Source organism: Phoca vitulina, unplaced genomic scaffold (assembly GCF_004348235.1).
Source record: "Phoca vitulina isolate PV1807 unplaced genomic scaffold, GSC_HSeal_1.0 scaffold25, whole genome shotgun sequence".
In the NCBI taxonomy this organism is placed as follows: Eukaryota; Metazoa; Chordata; class Mammalia; order Carnivora; family Phocidae; genus Phoca; species Phoca vitulina.
Genome location: NW_022589728.1, coordinates 33,590,896 through 33,611,543, shown reverse-complemented (window position 1 = coordinate 33,611,543; position 20,648 = coordinate 33,590,896). Strand labels below are relative to the sequence as shown.

General features: G+C 38.8%; 1 protein-coding gene across 1 annotated transcript; it reads right to left on the bottom strand.

Annotated features, from left to right (window-relative positions):
• Window positions 1-890: 890 nt before the first annotated feature.
• CA2 (carbonic anhydrase 2) lies at window positions 891-17,507 on the bottom strand. The gene is made up of 7 exons (XM_032421877.1): window positions 16,859-17,507; window positions 15,539-15,736; window positions 7,389-7,507; window positions 6,793-6,885; window positions 5,444-5,506; window positions 3,150-3,305; window positions 891-1,700 (listed from the first exon to the last, which is right to left on the bottom strand). The coding sequence occupies exons 1-7, from the start codon at window positions 16,890-16,892 to the stop codon at window positions 1,581-1,583; spliced, it is 783 nt and encodes a 260-aa protein (XP_032277768.1). The 5' UTR covers window positions 16,893-17,507; the 3' UTR covers window positions 891-1,580.
• Window positions 17,508-20,648: the final 3,141 nt, after the last annotated feature.

The following is a 20,648-nucleotide window of genomic DNA, read 5'->3' as shown; positions in this document are numbered from 1 at the left end:
TGTGATCTTTCTCTTTCGCAAAACTCAGCATAGTTCTTTAGTAAAGCAAGTGAGGGGTATAAATGAGTTTAGAGACTTTTTTTTTTTTTTGAGAGAGAGATAAAGTGAGTAGGGCAGAGGGAGAGAGAATCTTAAGCAGTCTCCACATTCATCACAGAGCCCAATGCAGGACTCAGTCTCATGACCCTGAGATTATGACCTGAACCAAAATCAAAAGTCAGACATTTAACCGACTGAGCCACCTAGGCACCTTGAGTTTAGAGACCTTTTTTTTTTTAATCTCAAGTAACAAAGAGGTTTTATTTTTCTGAAGGGTAGAACTTGAGTTATGTGTTAAACTTGGCTTTCCAGAATAACTCATCAGCCAAAAATTCATTCTATGGTCTAGGCACACAGCTAAATCCAGAACAGTCATAATAGTGGGAGATATTGATTTCATGTATTCTTTTTTCTTCCTATCTGTAAAGGGTATAATTTACCTTTCTAAGACTCAAATTATTCTTTTGCTTGTGGGTACCACTTGAATTCCCTTCTTTAAACAAAATGGACTTTTATTTGTTTTATTTCCAAGGAGTATATATTGATTCCGCATGTACACCTTTCTCTACCTTGCTTCTTTTAGTCTAACCAGTTCCTCTCTCCCTTGCAGGATTCATTCTTGTAGAGTTCTCATGAAGGTCACATGAGTGAGTGCTCAGAAAGCACTTAAAACAGCTCTTGGCAAACAGTACATGACCTTCAAGGTTTTTCCTTTTATGGAAACTCCTACAATTATGAGTCCCCAATTATGATGGCTTATTATTAATAATGAATTAATAGGAGTTATAAAAGTACACATTTTGCTCTTCCATTATTACCCAATGCCCAGCATAGAATAAAATAAGACAAAATAGAAGTCTAAATTTTATTAAAGAATATATCTAAAATACAATATTTATTAAGTTATATTATTGGAATGGAAATATACTCTGTATCACAACTATAACAATTTTTACAGATAATACTTCATATACATCTCTGTAATTCAAAAGACACTAAATTACAACATAATTCATTTTCAAGATAACATTGCTACAAATATATAAGAATTTAAAATTTTTTTCTTTAATATAACATCTCAGAATCATGAACATTTATTTCATCTGATTTACATTACATAGAATCATGACTATTTCACCTGATTTACATTACAGAGCTCCATTTATCTCATGGTATGGATTTGCACTCAATCATCCTACTTTCCTATGTTTTAAAGTTAGCATTCTTGTGAACAACTGTCAGTGCTCATCACCCCATGTGCTACGAACAAAGTCGAGATGTTTTTTTCGCCTACTCCTTATATTATATTCTCTAGTACAGAAAGGCTATTACCATAAGCAAAGCTCTAGTCACAGCAATTCGGTCAAGCTCGACAACTGGTCAAGTTTTTCACATTTTACTAATAAGCACAACAGGTGAGAGATAAAGGATCTAGAAAACCAGATGCAAAGCAGCCAAGGTCCAATTCACCAAGGTAGATTTGTGCTTAGCTAAGGGGAAGCCCAAAGATCCACTCTTTGGCCGTGGGCTCTGGGGCCATCTTATTTGAAGGATGCTTTAATCTGTCTGTTGTGCAGTGGCTGAGCCGGGCGCCAATTGTCCACCATCAGTTCCTCAGGCTCGCCCTCCTTACTGAAATTAAGCCTACGGAATTTCAGCATCTAAAAGGCAAAATAAAAGATTAAAAAATTTAAAAATACAAGTTTCCCAATAGTATTCATTTATGTGCTTATTCTCCAATATTCACCAATATTCACCATACTATGTATGTATCAATGTTCAAAGTTCACTTTGGTTCCCAAGAAATATACAATCACATAAACATTATATATGTATGCTTTTAGATAACAAATCAATTCCTGGAAAATACACACAGGATTGTTGGTGTCATTGGAAGGAAATTGTCAGTGAGCTTGTTTTTTTCCCTCTTTTAATTTTAAAATCAAACATCAAAAGCCTATGAAATGCTTCTGAGATATAAAATAATAATAAAAATTTTAGATCCAAATTATCGAGTTTTGTTTTCTGCCCCAGGAAGATAAACTACTGTGTCTATACTATTGGATAAAGTTGTCCCGGATCCACTAAGGGATAAGGGATTGGAGGGCATCTCTGTTTCAATGTGTAGAAACACATAAATGAATCTGCCCAAACTGGGATTTCAAATCCTTGACATTGGCTGATTTTATTCCCTTTTAACTTCGTTTTATGTCTCTGGCCCAATGATGCGACACAGACAGTCCTCAGTCAGTCTCCTACTTCTTTGAGGTTCTTTTTGCAAACTGGTCCTTCCCTTTCCCTTCGAAAATCTTGATCTAAATGAAGAAGGGTGGTTTGGGCAGTAATAAAGCAACCCACAAATCAATAGCCTTTAATGATCTCTCTGGTCCAGTAATATTCCCTCAGTCTCAACCCTCAAAGTCAATTTCAATGTCAGTCAGCTACTGTAACATTAGTTAAATTATCCGGGATCCAAGTTCTTATGGATCCTACTGAGGACTGTCCATTTTCTACATTTCAATTGTGGGGGGAATAGAGACAGTCGGTGGCAGCTTCTCAGTCACTGACAGTGAGCATTAATAACTTGAACTCATAAACTATATTGTATGGGAAAGGTAAGAGTCTGTGGTCTGGGCTGTTAAAGCGATTTGGAGTGAGTTTTGATGATACTTTTTCTCCAAGGGATGGCTTTTACTTTTGTCAGAACTCAGAAATGTATTCTGATAGAAATAAAACTGCCACAAGTTCTCGTGAGTGAGCCGTTGGCTGTTGAGTTACCACTGATATTTATGTAACCTTGAATGTGAAATCTCATTGTTCTGGGCCTCAGTTTCCTTGTAGCTTACATAAAAGCATTTATTAGGTGACAGACACCTATCTCACTTAATCCTCATGATTACTTGTTCCTTTACAGAGCAAACAAACTGCCTAAAGTTACGGATAATCACAGCAAGTATTTCTTGAATGTTGCTTATCTGTTCAGCACTGTTATGGACGCTAGTTCCACAGCTAGAAGCAGCAGGAGGAGGGTTCAACCCCGGGTCCGTGCGAATCCAAAAGCCAAGCTCCACTGCCTGGAGAAATGCTCTACCTCACTTTAGAAAACCGACCTGCTCACTGCTAACACTGATGGGCTCCTTGAGCACAATCCAGGTCACGCATTCCAGAAGGGGAGGAGTGGTCAGTGAGCCTAGGTAGGTCCAGTAGTCCAAACTTTCAGGAAGGAGGCCACTAGGGTCAAAGTTAGTGAAGTCAGCACTCTTACCCTGGAACAAGGCAAACACACGCGTTACAAATGTCACGTGATCAGAGCGGGAGGAAGGCAGGGGAGTGGGAAAGACATATTTCCTCTTTGGTTGCTGGAACTTTTTTTCTTTCTTTTAAACAGAGGTCCCATGTTTATCAGGAAACAAAGTAGAAAAGAAATTAACAGAGATATTTGACTTGGAAATATAGATGAGCAGATATGGGTGAGAGAGCCTGACTATAACATGTCAAATTCTCATCTTGTCCTCTCAAATCATCCCTTATCATTTCCATTGTTACTAACTGATCAGATCCAGTATTTAAAATGAAACTGCTGCCTCTGAAATAATGCAGTTTTAGGCCACAGTAACAAAAATATAGTATCTTTAATGAGGAGGTAATTGTCTTGCTATTCTATCTGATGACTCGGTCAGGACTAAAGAACCACCTTCCTTTCTGGACACTACACTTTTAAAGCCATAGATGCAAACAGTAAGAGTTACAAGTAGAGGGATGAGGTTGTTACAAAGAGAGAAAATTGTTGTATGGGAATAGTTAAAGGGCACTAAAGATAACTAGCCTGAGGGTACGTAAAATGCTGTTAGAGAATGGGGTCAAAAAAAGAGGGATCACATTTTTTACTTTATTTTGTTTTGTTTTACTGAGGTATAATTAACACATAATATTATATTACCTTCAGGCGCCCAACATAATGATTTGATATTTGCATATATTGCAAAATGATCACCACAATAAGTGTACTTGTTAACACGTAACAGTCTGTTACCATGCCTAGTTACTAATATTTTTTCTCTTATGATAAGAACTTTGAAAATCTACTCACAGCAACTTTCAAATATGCAATGCAATATTATTAATAGTCACCATGCTGTACATTATATCCCCATGACTTATTTATTATTATTATTTTTAAAGATTTTATTTATTTATTTAAAGAGAGTGAGAGAGAGAAAGCACGAGAGGGGGTAGGGTCAGAGGGGGAAGCAGACTCCCTGCAGAGCGGGGAGCCCGATGTGGGACTCGATCCCAGGACTCCAGGATCATGACCTGAGCCGAAGGCAGAAGCTTAACTTACTGAGCCACCCAGGTGCTTGATTTATTTATTTTATAACTGGAAGCTTGTACCTTTTGATCCCCCTCAGCCAACTACCCCCCCCCCACCTCTGATAACCACCAATCTGTTTTCTGCATCTAGGAGCTCATTTTTCTGTGTTTTTGTTTTTGTTGTCTGTTTTTTAGATTCCACAAATAAGTGAGATCATATGGTATTTGTCTTTTTCTGTCTGACTTATGTCATTTATCCTAATGCCCTCAAGGTCCATCCACATTGTCATAAATGGCAAGATTTCCTTCTTTTTTATGACTGGACAATATTCCATTGTACATATATATATGTATATATGTATATATATACATATATATAGCACATTTCTTTATCCATTCATCCAGTTTGGGACAGTTAGACTATTTCTGTATCTCGGCTATTGTAAATAATGCTGCAATGAACGTATCTTTTTAAATTAGTGTTTTTGAATCAGGTTTATTCCACATGATTCAAAGGGGTCAGCTAGGAGTAATGAGTGAGACTTTCAGAAGATAAATGTGACTTCAGTTTGAGAATGAGCATTATAAAGCCAGGGCTGCCCTTGGTGATTGTATTTAGCAGATGTTCAATGACCTAAACGTGGGTCTGCTGTAGAGAGAATTTAAACATGGGGATGGATTATTCTTCATGCTCACCATTGCATCTCCTACGTTAACAAAGTGATTGGCACAGAGTAAGTACTCAACAAATATCTGCTGCATGAATGAGTGAATAATTTGACCAGATGATCTTTCAGTTTCCTTGCAGTTATGAGAATTCTTTGACTCTTATAATATGAATGTTCAAATGATGGGGAAGCAAGATTAAATAAATGTAAGTCTTAAAATTATACTAGCATTAGGATCAACTTTTGGATATAGAAAAGTTAAATGAATATATAAGCAACATCTTACTTCTATTAACTCCTCATCGAAACATCACATGTCAAACCAAGACTATTCATTTTGATCCAAAAAATTTCCTAAAACCAGTGGGATAAAAAAAAAAAAAAAAATAGGTACTCTACTGAGGTGGCAAAAAATTCAACTGTACCTTTGTTTTTATAGAATCCAGTGCATCGAGGACTTTTTGTAGGCCTGGTTTGGCATCACCAATCTATAGGAAGACACAACATACAAGGTACTGTAATCCGGTTGGTACTACATCAGTTTTGATTTGAGCAGCTCTACCATAAAATGTTTCCAAGTAGTGCACCAAAGTCTCCCACTTGCTATCTGCCACCCAGCCAGCCATCTTACTCTGATTACATTGGCACCATGAACTTCCCCACTTTCACTGAGAACTTCCCTCCCAGTCCTGCCCACCCCCTGACCCCACCCCATGGTTCCCCTGATCTACCCTCTCAAAATCACCAGTGACCTCCAACTGACCTCCAACTGCCAAAACAAAGAACACTGTTCAAGTGCTTACCTTAATCTTGCAGGATTTTACACTACTGACTTCTCTCCTTTTTGAAATTCTCTCCTCCTTTGGCTTTCCTTCTGCCCTCCAGCCTCCGCACTCTCCCTTAACTCTTGTATTCCTTTTTAGTCTTTTCATTATGAGCACCTTTACCACTGTCTTTTTTTTTTTTTTAAGATTTTTTTTTTATTTATTTGACAGATAGAGGCACAGCGAGAGAGGGAACACAAGCAGGGGGAGTGGGAGAGGGAGAAGCAGGCTTCCTGCTGAGCAGGGAGCTGGATGTGGGGCTCGATCCCAGGACCCTCAGATCATGACCTGAGCTGAAGGCAGACGCTTAACGACTGAGCCACCCAGGCACCCCACCTTTACCACTGTCTTAAATGTCTTACATTTTGCAGTTTCTCAGGACTGCATGCTCAGCAGCTTTATCATCTCCCTCTTCATGCTTTCCTTGGATGATTTCATATTCACGTGTAGCTCCCACCTTGACATATGATGTCAGGCCCCATGAATCTCCAGCCTTTCTTCACTTGCTTTACAACTGTCTGGAGGGCAGCTCAACCTGTATGTCCCACTGTTGCCTGAAATTCTCCAATATTGAGTCACTGCCTCTGAGCCCTCCAAAACTTGATCTTAATTTAGCAGTCTATCACGGAACAGTACTATCCAGTTAAGGATGAATTTTAAAATAAAAACCAGTAGTCATCTGAAATATACCTCTTCTTCCTTTCACATTTCCCATGTATACACCCTTCACATTTACATATAAATAACACCTAATGAATACCTCTCAGATTGTTTCTTTGTCCTCCATCTCCTCAATCTAGCAGATATGGAGGGGGACAGAAGCCTGAAAATATTTTGGAGCCAAAGGCATTTCCTCAGCTCTTTGTAGAATGTCCTGTCTATTATGAATGTTCTGTTTGGTTAATCTTTCTCAAAAACAGGGAAAAAAAGAATTTGGGCCATCAACTAACCTTCAAAAAAATACCTAAAACAGCAAGTCCATCAGGTTGCTGCACAGCTTTTCCAAAATCCCCATATTTGGTGTTCCAATGAACCAAGTGAAGCTAAAGAAGTGGGAGACAAAACCACAATGAATGATACACATAATAAATCCTACAGATTTTGTCCAGTGATCTTTTCTTCATAGCTAGAGGTTACTAAAGAAAGTGAATGTGTGGATAATTTAAAATATAAACTTTTCTTTCATTTTAATTCTAATTATCCACTATTTGGCATAATAGCAGGTGACTTCATCAACTCTAAGACAAAGAGTTACATATTCTTGCGGGAAGACACAAAGTTTATTTCTAGATTTATATTAAAACAGGATCCTCCAATTTGAATTCATTTTACTTTTTGCAAATGATGTCCTTGGAAGTAATAGGGAATGTTTTGCACTATTAATTGTAATATCACAAATAAAAGCTATAAGAAGCAAATGTGAAGGTCCTTTGTAAAAAAAAAATGGTTCACTTAGATTGAGTCGAATTTACAAAATTAAGGTTTTGAAATTAATGCTGAATATCAATTTACATCTTTCCCTGGAAAGCAAAAAAGCATATCTTACCTCTGCAGCATATTTCTTTTTATCCACAGTATGCTCAGAACCTTGCCCATCAGATGAACCCCAGTGAAAGTGAAACTGAATCAATCTGTAAGTGCCAGTGAGGGGTCCTCCTTTCAGCACTAAAATTTAAAAAAAAAAAAATATATAATATATGTATATGTATATTATACATGTGCATATGTGTGTATGAGTGTATATATGCATATGAATGTATATACATACACATAATCACATGTGTACACACATATACATACATATACACATGAAACACACACAGTACTAAATATTACAATCTAATTTAATCCTGTTTCAGAGTTCTAAATTTATGCTTGTAGCAACATTTTCGCTCTGTGAAAATTAAATCCAGACTCAAGTTTAGTCTAAGTGCTGAACAAAATCATTTCAGCTGGCTTTTCTCCTCACTTGTGTTGGCTGGAAGGATGGGTGCTTTTCCCATCTGTTTTCTGAGCACAGTGGTACTTCTCTTCTGGGTTTGGTTTGGAGTCATAGGTGCTAGTTCAGAGACAGGAAGTTTTAGGTGGAATTATTAAGTCCTCTGTGAACCACTGAGGAAGGGCCCGTGTGGCTGCTTGCCAATGCGGTTCTGTGGCACACGCTGACAAACGTGGGAACCTCTGCTCTACACGGCCCGGCGGCTGTCCTACCACCTGCTTTGCTAACCTCTGAGGCCTGTTCTTAGGTGACAGAATTTGTGAAAACGTAAGCATTCTATTGATCTTAGTAGAATACCCAATTCTCCTTGCCCTGGCTTTCCAAATTCTTCAGAATTTGGATTGTCACTGGTACTAACTAGTTTTGTCCCATTAAAAAAAAATTTTTTAAGATTTATTTATTTATTTGAGAGACAGAGAGAGCTGATGCACAAGTAGGGGGAGGGGCAGAGGCCGAGGGAGAGGGAGAGAATCTCAAGCACGGTCCCTTGGAGCCGGATGCTGGCTCAATCCCCGGACCCTGACGTCATGACCTGAGCCAAAACCAAAAGTCAGCTGCCTAACCAACTGAGCCGCCCAGGCACCCCTCCCAGTAAATTTTTTATTGAATATTTCTGACCCTAATTTCCTCATCTGTCAAGTGGCTATGTTCAATTGTTTATTACTTCACTAAGAATTTGTTGATCATCTAACATATGCAGTACTCTATTGTCTCCAAAATCTTAAAATTCTAACTTTAATAACTGTCTTAAGATTCTACTATTCTGGTATTAATAGGACTTTGTTAGAGTAAAACACAAGACAGAAGAATATGACTAGATGTCATCTTCTTAGACCACAGTCCATTTGCAGATAATTAATGAGTTGTGTGTTATAGAGAATTAAAATAGTATGAAATCAGTTTCTCCCATCCTTCCCATAAAACTTGTTATTTAAGTTATATGTATTAATGAAATTTTACCAATATATTTAAAAGATTTTAAAATTTAGTTTAGTTCTACAATCTGTTGTTATAAGTGTATTTTATTAGCTTTGGGTTATAATTCTATAAAATAATGAACCTAAACTTACTTTGGCTTTGCAAAACAAAGCGACAAAGTCTATACAGTCAAGTTTGCTTAACTTCACCCAAATACGCATAGATGGTAGCAATACCCATTCATCTACCCAAAGTGAAAAATAGAGCTGGCTGGAAGACATTTAGGCCTTTCTTACGGCTCTTAATACAATCTCTGGTTGCCATCTCTGCCTTACAATAGGCCAGGGAAAAAAAGAAGGAATAAAAAAAAAGAAAAAAAAACAATTATAAGTGGTGTTATATTATAGATCTGGTTAAGAAACATCAATTTGGATATATTCTGATAAGATCACATCTTTTGAAACTTAAAAACAAATTATTGTAAGTTTCTTTTAATCTAATTATTCTGTAAGGAAAGAATTAGCCTTATTTGCCTCCTCCTCTAGGCTTTTTCTTTTTTCTTTTTTTCTTTTTTAAAGATTTTATTATTTGACAGAGAGAGCACAAGCAGAGGGAGAGAGAGGGAGAAGCAGACTCCCTGCTGAGCAAGGAGCCCGATGTGGGACTCGATCCCAGGACCCTGGGATCATGACCCGGGCTGAAGGCAGCTGCTTAACCGACTGAGCCACCCAGGTGTCCCTCTTCTAGGCTTTTTCAAAAACGAGAGAATTCCCAGTTTTCATGATGATATACCCTCAAAACAAAATATATATTTATGAAATAAATTGGTACTGAAATAATTCCTTTATAATAACTTTAAAGCTACTAATTGGCTGATCCCCAAAAGCAAATATCCTCTGTAACATCGTTAATTCTACCAAGTGGCAAAATAAATGAAATAACACCATATTAAGCATCCAAGATATAACTTATCTTTCTAAATGTATCTCCTTTCCCTTGTGAAGAATCATATCAGAATCTTAAATTTTAAAAATAATAAAGCTTATCTGCTGTTTCCTATTCTTATTCACTCCCTTGCAGATCTTAAGATTCCAACCTAATTTACTTATTTCAGAGAACATTTAGAATTAGGCAAGAATGTATATGAGTTTTTATTAAATAAGCTTTGCTAATATTTAAAAAATGCTCTAGGTTCAATGATTAAACTCACTCAGTGCCAATCTATTATTACCAGACACCTGTTTTAGCTCCTGTTAAAATAAAACTATGTCGCTAGGTAGATTAGAAGCCCATCATACCTAGGAGAGGTTATTAAATTCTTAAAATTAAGTTGCTACAAAAAGAAGCATTTCTCCTCTTCTTCAGCTAGTTAGTTATTTCTCAAAGTCTTAGCATGGAGTTTAGTCAATGAAGTCCTCCCAAAAACATTGTTATAATAATCACTACAAACTCTAATAAAGGTAGCATATATTTTTTTATTTGTGAAATAAAAAAAACATTTGGTTGAAAGATAGGGAGCTTGCACTTTTTGTAGAGCTACTTATTTACTTATTTGGATGGCTACATGCCATTTCCAAACTGTCCCAGTTTAAAATGAAGTCTGTTTTTCTGATGCAAAAATAATTTGAAAAAATAGCAGAATCTGCAAACTGAGTATATGTTTCCTCTTTAAAATCCAGCCCTGCTAGTGGGGGCTCTGAAGAGTCAATGATTATTGTATCACAGAGATGTGTTCCACAGGGATAGAGAGATAAATATGGGGTTTTCTACCAGGATATCTTTTTCAAGATTCCTAAAACTTAATTTAAATCCAAATCTCAACACCAAGAGCTCCAGCTAATTTTAATTTCGATGGTCTGCCATCAGTTATACGTACTGCATACGTAACACACAGAATAAGCACTAACTATATTATAATCTGTCTTCCTATACATATTACTTAGGGAAATTATGTAAATTATATTATTTGTGAAAATTAAGACATTCATTCCAGTAATAAGTAAGACTATCTACACAAATTAAAAACTGAAAATTTAACTTTTTCTTCCTAATCACTTTATTATTACTTAACGTAAGATGTATCCAAATAACAAACTAAAGACCTTAACGAATATCAAATACTTCTCTTAAATCCAAAATACAAATAAGCCATTTCCAATAATCTTCAGTTTAAAATTCAAATCGATGGGATTTCTTATTAATGAAGTAAAGGACTAAGTCTACTAAAAATGTGGCATTTTTCAGCAGGTAAACAATCTTCTTTTATGAATAATTTGAAAATTATTAAATCATGCATTGCTGTTTTGCTTTTTTAGCAGTAGCCAATAATCCTAGGGTTGACATACTGAAATCAAGAAAATGAATGAGGAAAAGATGTCCATAATCCATTTCTTTTAAATAGTGAGATGTTTAGCTGTCACTTTCACTAGGGTAAACAACAATTAAAAATCAAGAGAACAGAAGTTTTTAGTTTCAGGTATATGGAAATTATATGAGAGTAAAAAAAAGAAAAAAGAAACTCTTTTGACATGAACATAATTAAATACAGTATTTCGAATGCTTTGGTCAGTTTTATAAATACTTAGGTTTCTGCTTACACCATTAACAGTATGCACAGCAAACCCTTCCACTTGCTGCTATTATGTTTCCTTTTAACTTAAAATTATTCATGGGAGGATAATTTTAAAGTTTCAAAAGCAAGTCCTTGAAAATCGAGCAAGACTCATGTATGAAGTTCTATTATGTCATACAGGCAGTGGTCTGCTTGAAATGAGCATAGGTACACTGTCTGTTTCCTTCCTTTTTTTTCTTGAAATAAAATAAACAGATAAAAATATTTCCATTTCTAAAGAACAGAAATGATATGAGAGTTGTATATGGATGGGCTCAATAATTTCAGGCATTGGTTTTTCAATATTTGCCTCTAAGATTGCAATAAAGCAGGAGAGTTTTAAACTCATTAAAAGTTAATGAGTTAGCAGAAATTAATAATTTGACTAGTATTCTTTTCTCCCAGATAAAGCTAGTAATAAAGGAACTCAAGCAGAGTTATTTTTTAATAATTTTTTTGAAAACCTAACAGGATTAGCAATTTTTCATTAATTAAAGGTGGTTTATTTTTAAAGGAATTTAGAAGATTGATGAGAGCTTCCAGTTAAAGTCTATTACCCCCACATTTTTTTTTTTATTAACTCCGCACTTAAAAAGAATTCTCTCAAGCGTAAATATACTAATAAACTCAACCAGCTCAGTTCCTGATACCTTAGTACTCAAGTTTGAGTCTAAGATAATATTTAGGATATATTTGAAAACTTAAATCTATGAGAAGTCCTAGAAGGCTGAAATCTCACTGAAATAAAAATCAATAAATCAATAAAATGAACTGAAGCACTTAAGTGTAGAAAACAAGACATAACAGATATCTAAAAATGTTAATGCCATAAGAGTAACTCCTAACAAAAAGAGATGTTAAGTTGTTGATTTAAAATATCGAGTGACCAAAATGAATAAGTTATTTTTAGACTTAAGTGTATAGAAAAGCATATCAATTTTTAAAAACATGGTATGTACACATTAAATATTAACTATGGTTATCATTCAAAGATCCTCATTCAACTTCTATTTTTAAGTGATGGTCATTGAGTCTCACAGCGACAAACCAGAAAGGAGATGACTAGCAAGTTATTTAAACTCCTTAGCATTCTGTTTCATGTTTATTTTAAATGAATTTGACTGGAGTATCTCCATCATTTGTTTTAACCTGAGAGTCTAGGATTCTTTTAAAAAAAAGTCTAAAGGGTGTTTCTCTGCATGGTATGATTGTTTTATTCTATAGATGGGTTTTTCCTTAATGCCAACGTTTTAATGTAGTCTGCATCCTAGGAAAAAAAAATGCTTCCTTGTTTAACCAAAACAACTGACAATGTTGAAGAGGTTTGGGCAAAGTTACAAAGGGATCTTTCTTACATAAAAGACAGCAGGTCATTCTAACATTAACTCTTCCTTGTTTGACAGAGTAAATACTGCACTCTCTCAAATCCCCGGGTCTTTCCTACTTCTCTTTGCCTCGAGTCTCCTCCAAGACACCAAAATCCTTCAAGCCTCAGCACAAGTTTTATTGACCCTGGAAAGTCTTTGCTGACTTACACAGGAGGACTCCTAAGTCTCTTTCAGGTTTCCATTGTTCCTTGGAATGGAACAATGTATGTCTTTGTGGCCAAAAGTCACTGTCTGCATCTGTAATTCCTGTGTCTTTCTACTGGATGTTTCCCCAACACAAGTTCTAGGGACACAGGAGAGAGACCAGGTCTCTATCCTGCCTTCATGGTACCTAGCTGACCTTGCATTTAATTGGTGTTAGGAAGGGTTTTCTTGTGGTTGTTGTTGTTTTATAAGAACTGAGTGAATAACACATGTGTCTTTAAAGACATGGGTTTGAGACCCCACTTGGAACCACTTTTTTCACAATCTAAACATGGCTTTAATAAGATATGTGTTACTCACCAGGAGAAGTAGTTAGAACTAAGTGTGGCTAGCTCTAATCAGTTACTGCTTGTGCAGAAATCCATCAGAACTTGACATATTCATGCTAAAACATAACTATATAATAACATCACATATAACATCAGTACACACTTTAATATGATAAATGAGATGTTCAGGAACATATAAAAATAAAATTTTTAAATCCCATCAAGGGATGGCAGGTAATCTCACAGCTCATTAGAAACCTTCTTCAGAAATCTTATCGCAGGTGCAATCGCTAGGGCAATTGCTTAATAAAAGCAGTCAAATGATATGAAGACATGGAAACAGCAATGGTCACTTAGTGTGGAGTTATTCTGTGCCAGGTGCTGGGCTAGGTGCTTTATATCTCTGTCCCATTTAATCCTTCTTCTGTGGTAAATATTACTGTTACCCCAATTTTACAGTTAAGGAAGTTAAAAATTAGAGAGACTAAGTTGCTATTGTTCCCAGGGCCACTGAGCTAGTTAGTGGCAGGGCTGGAACTTGATCCCATGACTATCCAATCCCATTCTAAGCTTACAGTTGCTTTACTAAATGCTGAAATCCGCTTTCCAGGAATAATATACTACTGGAACAATTATTTCATGATCAGATTTGTAAGGAACATAGGGATTTATCTCATCTGGTTCTATTTGTTAGACATTTGTTTCCTCATTGTTCCAAAAAAGTATTCAATTTCTATGTAGCATCCAATGAGGTATATAACTGGTGGACATAACACTCACTGAAAACAATGATCTCACTGGCAACATTGAAACATACATTCACTGTATCTCTTTTTGTAGAAGTTGATAGCTAAAGACTAAAAGAGCTCACTTTTTTGGTCTTTAAATAACTAAACGTGAAATTTTATAGCATCCTTTCTATACATACAATACCACCAAGACCTGTGGTCTTGTCCTATTGTAATCAAAATATACAGTATCCTTAACAGGAAAGAAATATATTTGTTTCCCTTATCTTTAGCCTAATCACTTGAGCATTGTTTCTTTGGAGTGGGAGGTTTACTTGGAAAGACAGTGTAGCAGAATGATTGCAGGAGTGTCTTCAGTGAACATCCTCTACTAAATCTAATCAAAGTCTAATTAGTCATTACACTATGCCAGAATGTGTGTGTGTGCATGTGTGTGTACTGGGGGGGAGGTGCACACAGGGCACAGGTGGGTTGAAAACATTTCTTAGATGATCTCCACATCATCCTCCATCAAACTGTCTTCCAGAATCACTGCTTCAGAAATCCAAGTGTCAAAAAAAATTTTTTTAAAGGGGAGAGGAGGGATTTTTTTCCAAACTGGACCTAATACATTGGATAGCTACTAAAAAAGAATGGTCAACTTGGCTATAGTGGTTATAATTACACATTATATATTAGTACTATCGGTCATTACTCCAAAATTTTGACAGCATTATTGAATGCGTCCCTGTTTGTGTTCTCTTTTTGCCCCATGCTCTCCCCGCTCCCATACTAACACCACTCATTATGTGTTTGCAACGACCTTCAGAGGAAAGCACTCAGGAAAATAGGGCACTGGCAATTAAACCAACCAGTGGGCAAAGAAAGCTGCTACCATGTCTGAATGGGATTGTTCTCCTGTTTCTAAATAAGAAAAAAGAAGCTTTCAATGGGCATCCTGTAAACAGCTCCAATACAGATAAATTACGGTAATTGGTTTTGTCAGCAATGGGCCAGGTGGGCCAATGCCCACCAACTCTAAAACATCTTCATTTGTGGAATGTATTTCTGGGTGCATATCAAAATATACTGCCACCTCTTATCACATTTGTATCCACAAATGTAATGTTTCAAAAAAATTTCACTATTTTAAATAGTGAGGTTTTCATCACTCCCCTCACTGCTGCCTTGAAGAGAGCACTAAGGTGTACTTTTATTGGATAAGACCAATTCCGGAAAGCAAATATTTTAGAAAGAATCTTAAAAGTTCAGTTTTTGCAAATCTCATCCTTGCTGATCTTCACTTCCTGGCGACCTTGATTTCTGTGACTTTTCACAAGCAGGTCACAGTTATTCAATGCCCTATATAGAAACCAGGAATTTTATAGGGGAGCAACAGTCCCAGGCCACTTCAAAATAATTAGCCTACTTCTCAGAGCCTGGGACCTAATGAAGATTAGCAAAGTTGCATCTTAGAGTACTGAGATAAACAGTATTAAGCCACTGCTCCTGATTCCTCCCATTAAGCTGGGAAAATAGTCACTGGGTAAAAGGCACAAGTTATTTTTTAAACACTGACCTGCTTTGTCCTGGGAATCATCAAATTCCACATTGAAAGAGTGACCGTTGTTGAGGATCCTCCGAGAAACCGCTTGCTCGTAGGAAGGACTCAAAGACTTCAGGGCAGGGTCATGAAGGGCTGCTTTGGTGTCAATGTCAACAGGGGACTGGCGCTCTCCCTTGGCAATGGGGAAGTCCTTATGCCAGTTCTCCGGTCCTAGCGTTCAGAAGAGACCTGTGAATCCCCCAGTGCTGGGAAGGGCACACCCAGCACCTAGAAAGGGGCAGTGATTCTGGAGCCAATCTGCTCCGTTCCAATTTTGGTGGCACCACTTAGCTGAATACCTCTGGCAAAGCCCTTAATTCGTGCCTCAGTTTCGTCATTTGTATTATGGGGTAATAACATCTGCATCGTAGAAGTTGTGAGAATTGGAATCAATACATGAAAGGTCATTGAACAAAGACTGAGTGCCGTATAAATATTACCTTTGTTTACCCTCATTTTATTGAATTCAGCGACTGAAATTGCGCAGACACTACCGTCAGGGCTGTGGATAGCATTTAGGATATTCAAGCTCATTTAAGATTAGAGCAGGTTGGGATTTCTCCCTAGTGTCCTACTGAATGTAAAGGCCGAGTCACTGCTCAGGCCCAGGCACCTCTCTTGTAATCATCAGGATCCCCACTCCCTGGGAAGCCCCACGCCACCCCCAGACACGCAAGGTGCTCCAGACGCATCTTTCTCTTGCGTCGGTTGGCTCTGGAGAACCCAGATCGGTAGCCATGATAAAGCCGGCTTTCTGGTGACCCCCTAACATTAGGAGATAAGAGATGATGGGGAAACTCAGAAATCACCGCAATGGATTCAAACCAGCCCACGAAAATGCCCCGGGACAGTTCGTGTTGAGCGCCTTAGCCACAGGTGGTGCTGAGAATGAAGTGTGTAGGGGGGAGGGGGTCCCCTAATTTTTCTGCAAGCAACAACTAAAATTTTCCCGTTACAAGCCTTCCTCGCTTCCTCCTAGGTCGGGTTAGGATAGTCTCCGGCTCGGGGCCCGGGGGCAACTGTCCTCCAGTCCCGACGCTGAGGCTGCGCTCCTCCTCCCTCGGGCCCTGCGCGCCACCGCTGGATGCGGGGATTCCTCGACAGAGACCTCGGGGGCTGGGGCAACAGGGGCATCCCAGGGCCGGGGAGCGGCGGGCGGCGCAGGCTCGGGCGCACACCTTGTCTCGGGTGCTTCGACTAGCCGCGGTAAACAGCAGGTGCGGGCGTTGCGGGGCCGGGGCCGAGATCGGGGCCCCGGGCGCCGCCGCCGCGCCGCCCTCCGCCTGCACTCACCGTTGTGCTTGCCGTATCCCCAGTGATGGGCCATGGTCGCGCCGCTGGTCGAGGCAGGGCAGGAGTTGGCGCCGTTCTAGCGGCGGCGGCTCGGGCGCCTGCACCGTGTGTCCGCGGGTCGCGCCGTCACCGGCTTTTATAGGCTCCCGCCAACTTCGTGTTCGGGGGCGGCCCGGGGGAGGGAGCCCCGGGTGGACCTAGATGAGGGGAGGAGGAGGTGACGGGCGGAGGTGATCTCCCGGTGCTTGGGGCGGGTCAGGCGGGCGAGGCACCGGGGGCGGGGAGAACGCCCTCTCGGCGGGCGCTCCGCTGGGCTCAGGACCTCCTCTCCTGCCCCCCGGCTCCCCTCGGCCCCGCGGTCCGGGCCGCAAGTCCCTGGGCTGGCAACGAGGCTCCAACCGCTCGGCGCGCGTGGTGGCGGCGGCGGCGGTTCCCGGGCTCCTGGGTGGGACTGGGGCCGGCAAGCGTCTAGGAGCACCCCATCCCCCTCCTGGGCGCGGAGTCTGGCGGCCGCGCTGACTGCTCGGGACCCGGGCCCCTGGTGCCTTTCATCCGTCGTCCGCATTGTCATCGCATCCCTGGCCTCAGAGCCCTCCCGCCCCACCCTATTGGCCCCACCCGCGCCGGGGTCTCCAGCCCCGCGGGCTTACTCCCTGGTGTCCCCGGCCCGGGACTGGCAAGCTAGGTTAGGAGCTATGACCTTGGGGCAAATAGGGATACGGTCCCTGAGGCTCTGGGGAGCCAGCAGCTTCGGCTACTGAGAGCCACGCGCCCCCTGCTGGACGGCCGTGGAATAAAGCGCGCAAGAGGAGCGAGAGTCTGTTCTGCCCTTAGTCCACACTGAGGCGAGCATGGGAGATTGCATTTCCTTGCATGCTGTCAGGGTATCATATGAAGTGCTCATCTCCTCCTACCTTCCTCCTTCTCTTTAAAAAATTAACTTTGGGGGAGAGACTTCCTCGCTGAATACATATTAAGTTAAAACTTGTTCCCCAAAACTTCTAAAACAAATTACTTTTCTCAGAGAAATTAGGTAAAAGAAAGTATTTCTTGCAAAGGGTGAGAACTTTCCCTGGCTGAGAAAGGAAGCTTGGCATCTGGGATACGTAAGAAATAATTCCAAAAAAAAAAAACAATTGAGAGGACTTTGTGGGGCAAAATGGGCCCCCTTCTTCATATACATACACACATATATTTATCGTTGTATTGATATGAAGATTAATATTTTAACATTATATATTTCAACATTTTCTTTGACTTTTTTTTTTTTTACCTTCTGACTTGACAAGAAAACATTTCTATTGACATCCTAAAGTGCTTTGGGCTTGAAGCACTGTCCTTACTGTACCCAATAGATAAGTCAGGACTGTTTTTAGGTGGGGACAGAAGTCATTTGCTTCAAGGGACTTTGCCACAAAAATGGGAGGAGGATTTTCTGTCTTGTGGATCTCTGTGATCTTTGAGAGCTTGTATTAAAGTTAAAACTGAAGAAGCAGAAACAGTTTTATACAATTCTATCAGCCTTGACTTCATATTACTTTTACAGATAAAGGAATAAATTGTAACATTAGTATAAATTTCTGTAATGTTGATCTCAAAATCTTTATTTACTATATATTTCAGTCACAAATATAATTCATGTTTAGATTTATTTGTTTTTGTCCTAAGATTCTAGAAAAGTGTGTACCTCTGGTTTTGGGAGGAAGGGAGGTCTTTTCGCTATGTCACAGTGAATTCTTAGGCAAAAGGAACAATGAACTATTTTTGGTTTCTAGGACCATCACAAAATGTAGTTTGTAGTTAAGAAAAACTTTTTATTTGTGCCTCTCTAACTACATAGTCTTTTATGGGGCTCAGTGAAAAAATTTTGATTCTTTGCACAATTTCAGGATATTTATTTAACTCAAAAGGAGAGGGCTTGGCAGTTGCTATGAGACTCTTCTCTAGGCCCTGGTGATGTACAGTTGACAAGTACCAGGAGTTGAGAGTTGAGTAAAGTGAGTTCTAAAGATTCTGTGAAGGTAGCCAGGCTATTAGATAGGCTGGCATCCTTGCCTCTCAGTTTCTACAAAGCTGGATTGTGGCTTTACTAACAGAGAGGTAATAGGAGCATATTTTGATTATTAATATCTCCAAAACTTCAAACACCACCAAATTGCAGTTAACCAAATAGAGTCTTAGTATTCAAGTTTCCCCTTTCTCTTTCACTTCTAGAGAATGAACTAATTCTCAATGGAGCAGGCCCTCCCCACAGAGCTGCTACTGGGGAGAATGTCACGCTCCCTGCAGGGCAGAAAGTGGCTCATCTTTGTATACTCAGCAGAGATCTAAAAAATGTTTTTTAATATTTTTTGTGTTACAGTGATTGTGTTAGCATTTATTTCTATCAGTTTTTTAATATCTTTCTTTATTTGTATTTATTTTATGATGATGATGGCTTTATGCCTTCGTGTAGATCATTCAGAATCTAACTTTATTTTACTGAGAGCATTCTTAGAAGACAGCTGTGATTTAGTAACACATAAAAAGACTACTCTAATACTGGATTAATAATTATCTTATACACCCACGTTTCTACTAGAGGGAAGGACTGGTTCATTTAAGAATAATTCTAAGTAAACCGTATAGTACTTGAATAAAGGTGCTTTTTTTCTACCCCAGGAGGGAAAAAAAAAAAAAATGGCAGGCTGTATATCAGGAAAATATAATACAAAAATCTTTAAGTCTGCATTCTAATTATTATAATAAAAAAGCTTCTAATATATTAATCTTGGTAAACATATAAAATAAAATGGAAAAGTGCTTTTCCCTCCAAAAGTAAAGATATTGTTAATATATTCTAACAAAGTGAGATATGCATGGTTTATTAATGTTTAACCATAAAACCAATAAGATAATAAAGAGCCAGATAGTCTCATGTTTGTTACAATTATAGTATCAAAGTGAATATGGAGGCTAAGAGCCACTCCCTTCTTGGGGCTCTTATAGGTCTTTACACACACATCCCTCTATCTTAGTATTTGTGACACAGCATTCTAATCAGACACTGTATCGTAATCACCAAGTTGTAATCCACCACCCCAATGAGCTGTTGGCTGCTCATTTGTAAAGCAGAAATGATGACACCCACCCAGCTCAGAGTTGTTGTGAGGATTCAGTTAGTGACTATTATAAATTACCTGCTACATGAAGGCATTCAGTAACTAACTGGTGGCTATTCAGTTCCTCCCAGACAGTGCTAAACTGTTAGAATATAATGTAATGAATGTAGAATTAAATACCTGGGCAAGGTTCAAGGGAATAACTAAGGAGAATGATCTTCCAGAGATACAAGTGTTTTTGTTGGGGGGTTGGAAGAGTGCTTGGGTCATGGAGACATCCACGCTAGCACACTTGCATTTTTTTTTTTTTTTAATTAAACTGAGCGCCCTGAGGTTGAGAACTGTATCCCATTATTCACTTCTGGATCCTAGGTACCTACCATGTTTTTGTAACCTGAGCCCCAGGACACAAGTAGTAACTACCCAAGAATTCTCTTTGAAATTATGTAGTCATTAATCCAAATGGAGGTAATTTCAGTTTCTCTTTGCAGAAATCAGTCACTTAATGAATAACGTTGTGCTGAAATTATACTTGCTTTTGAATCTGGGCTAATTCACTAGTCCTCTGACCTCGGGCCAATTGCTTGGTCTTGCAGAGATTCCGTTTCCTCATGTGTAAAGCTAGGATATTAATAATGTCTACCTCATAAAGGTGTGGTGAAGACTATAGGAGATAATTCATATAAAGG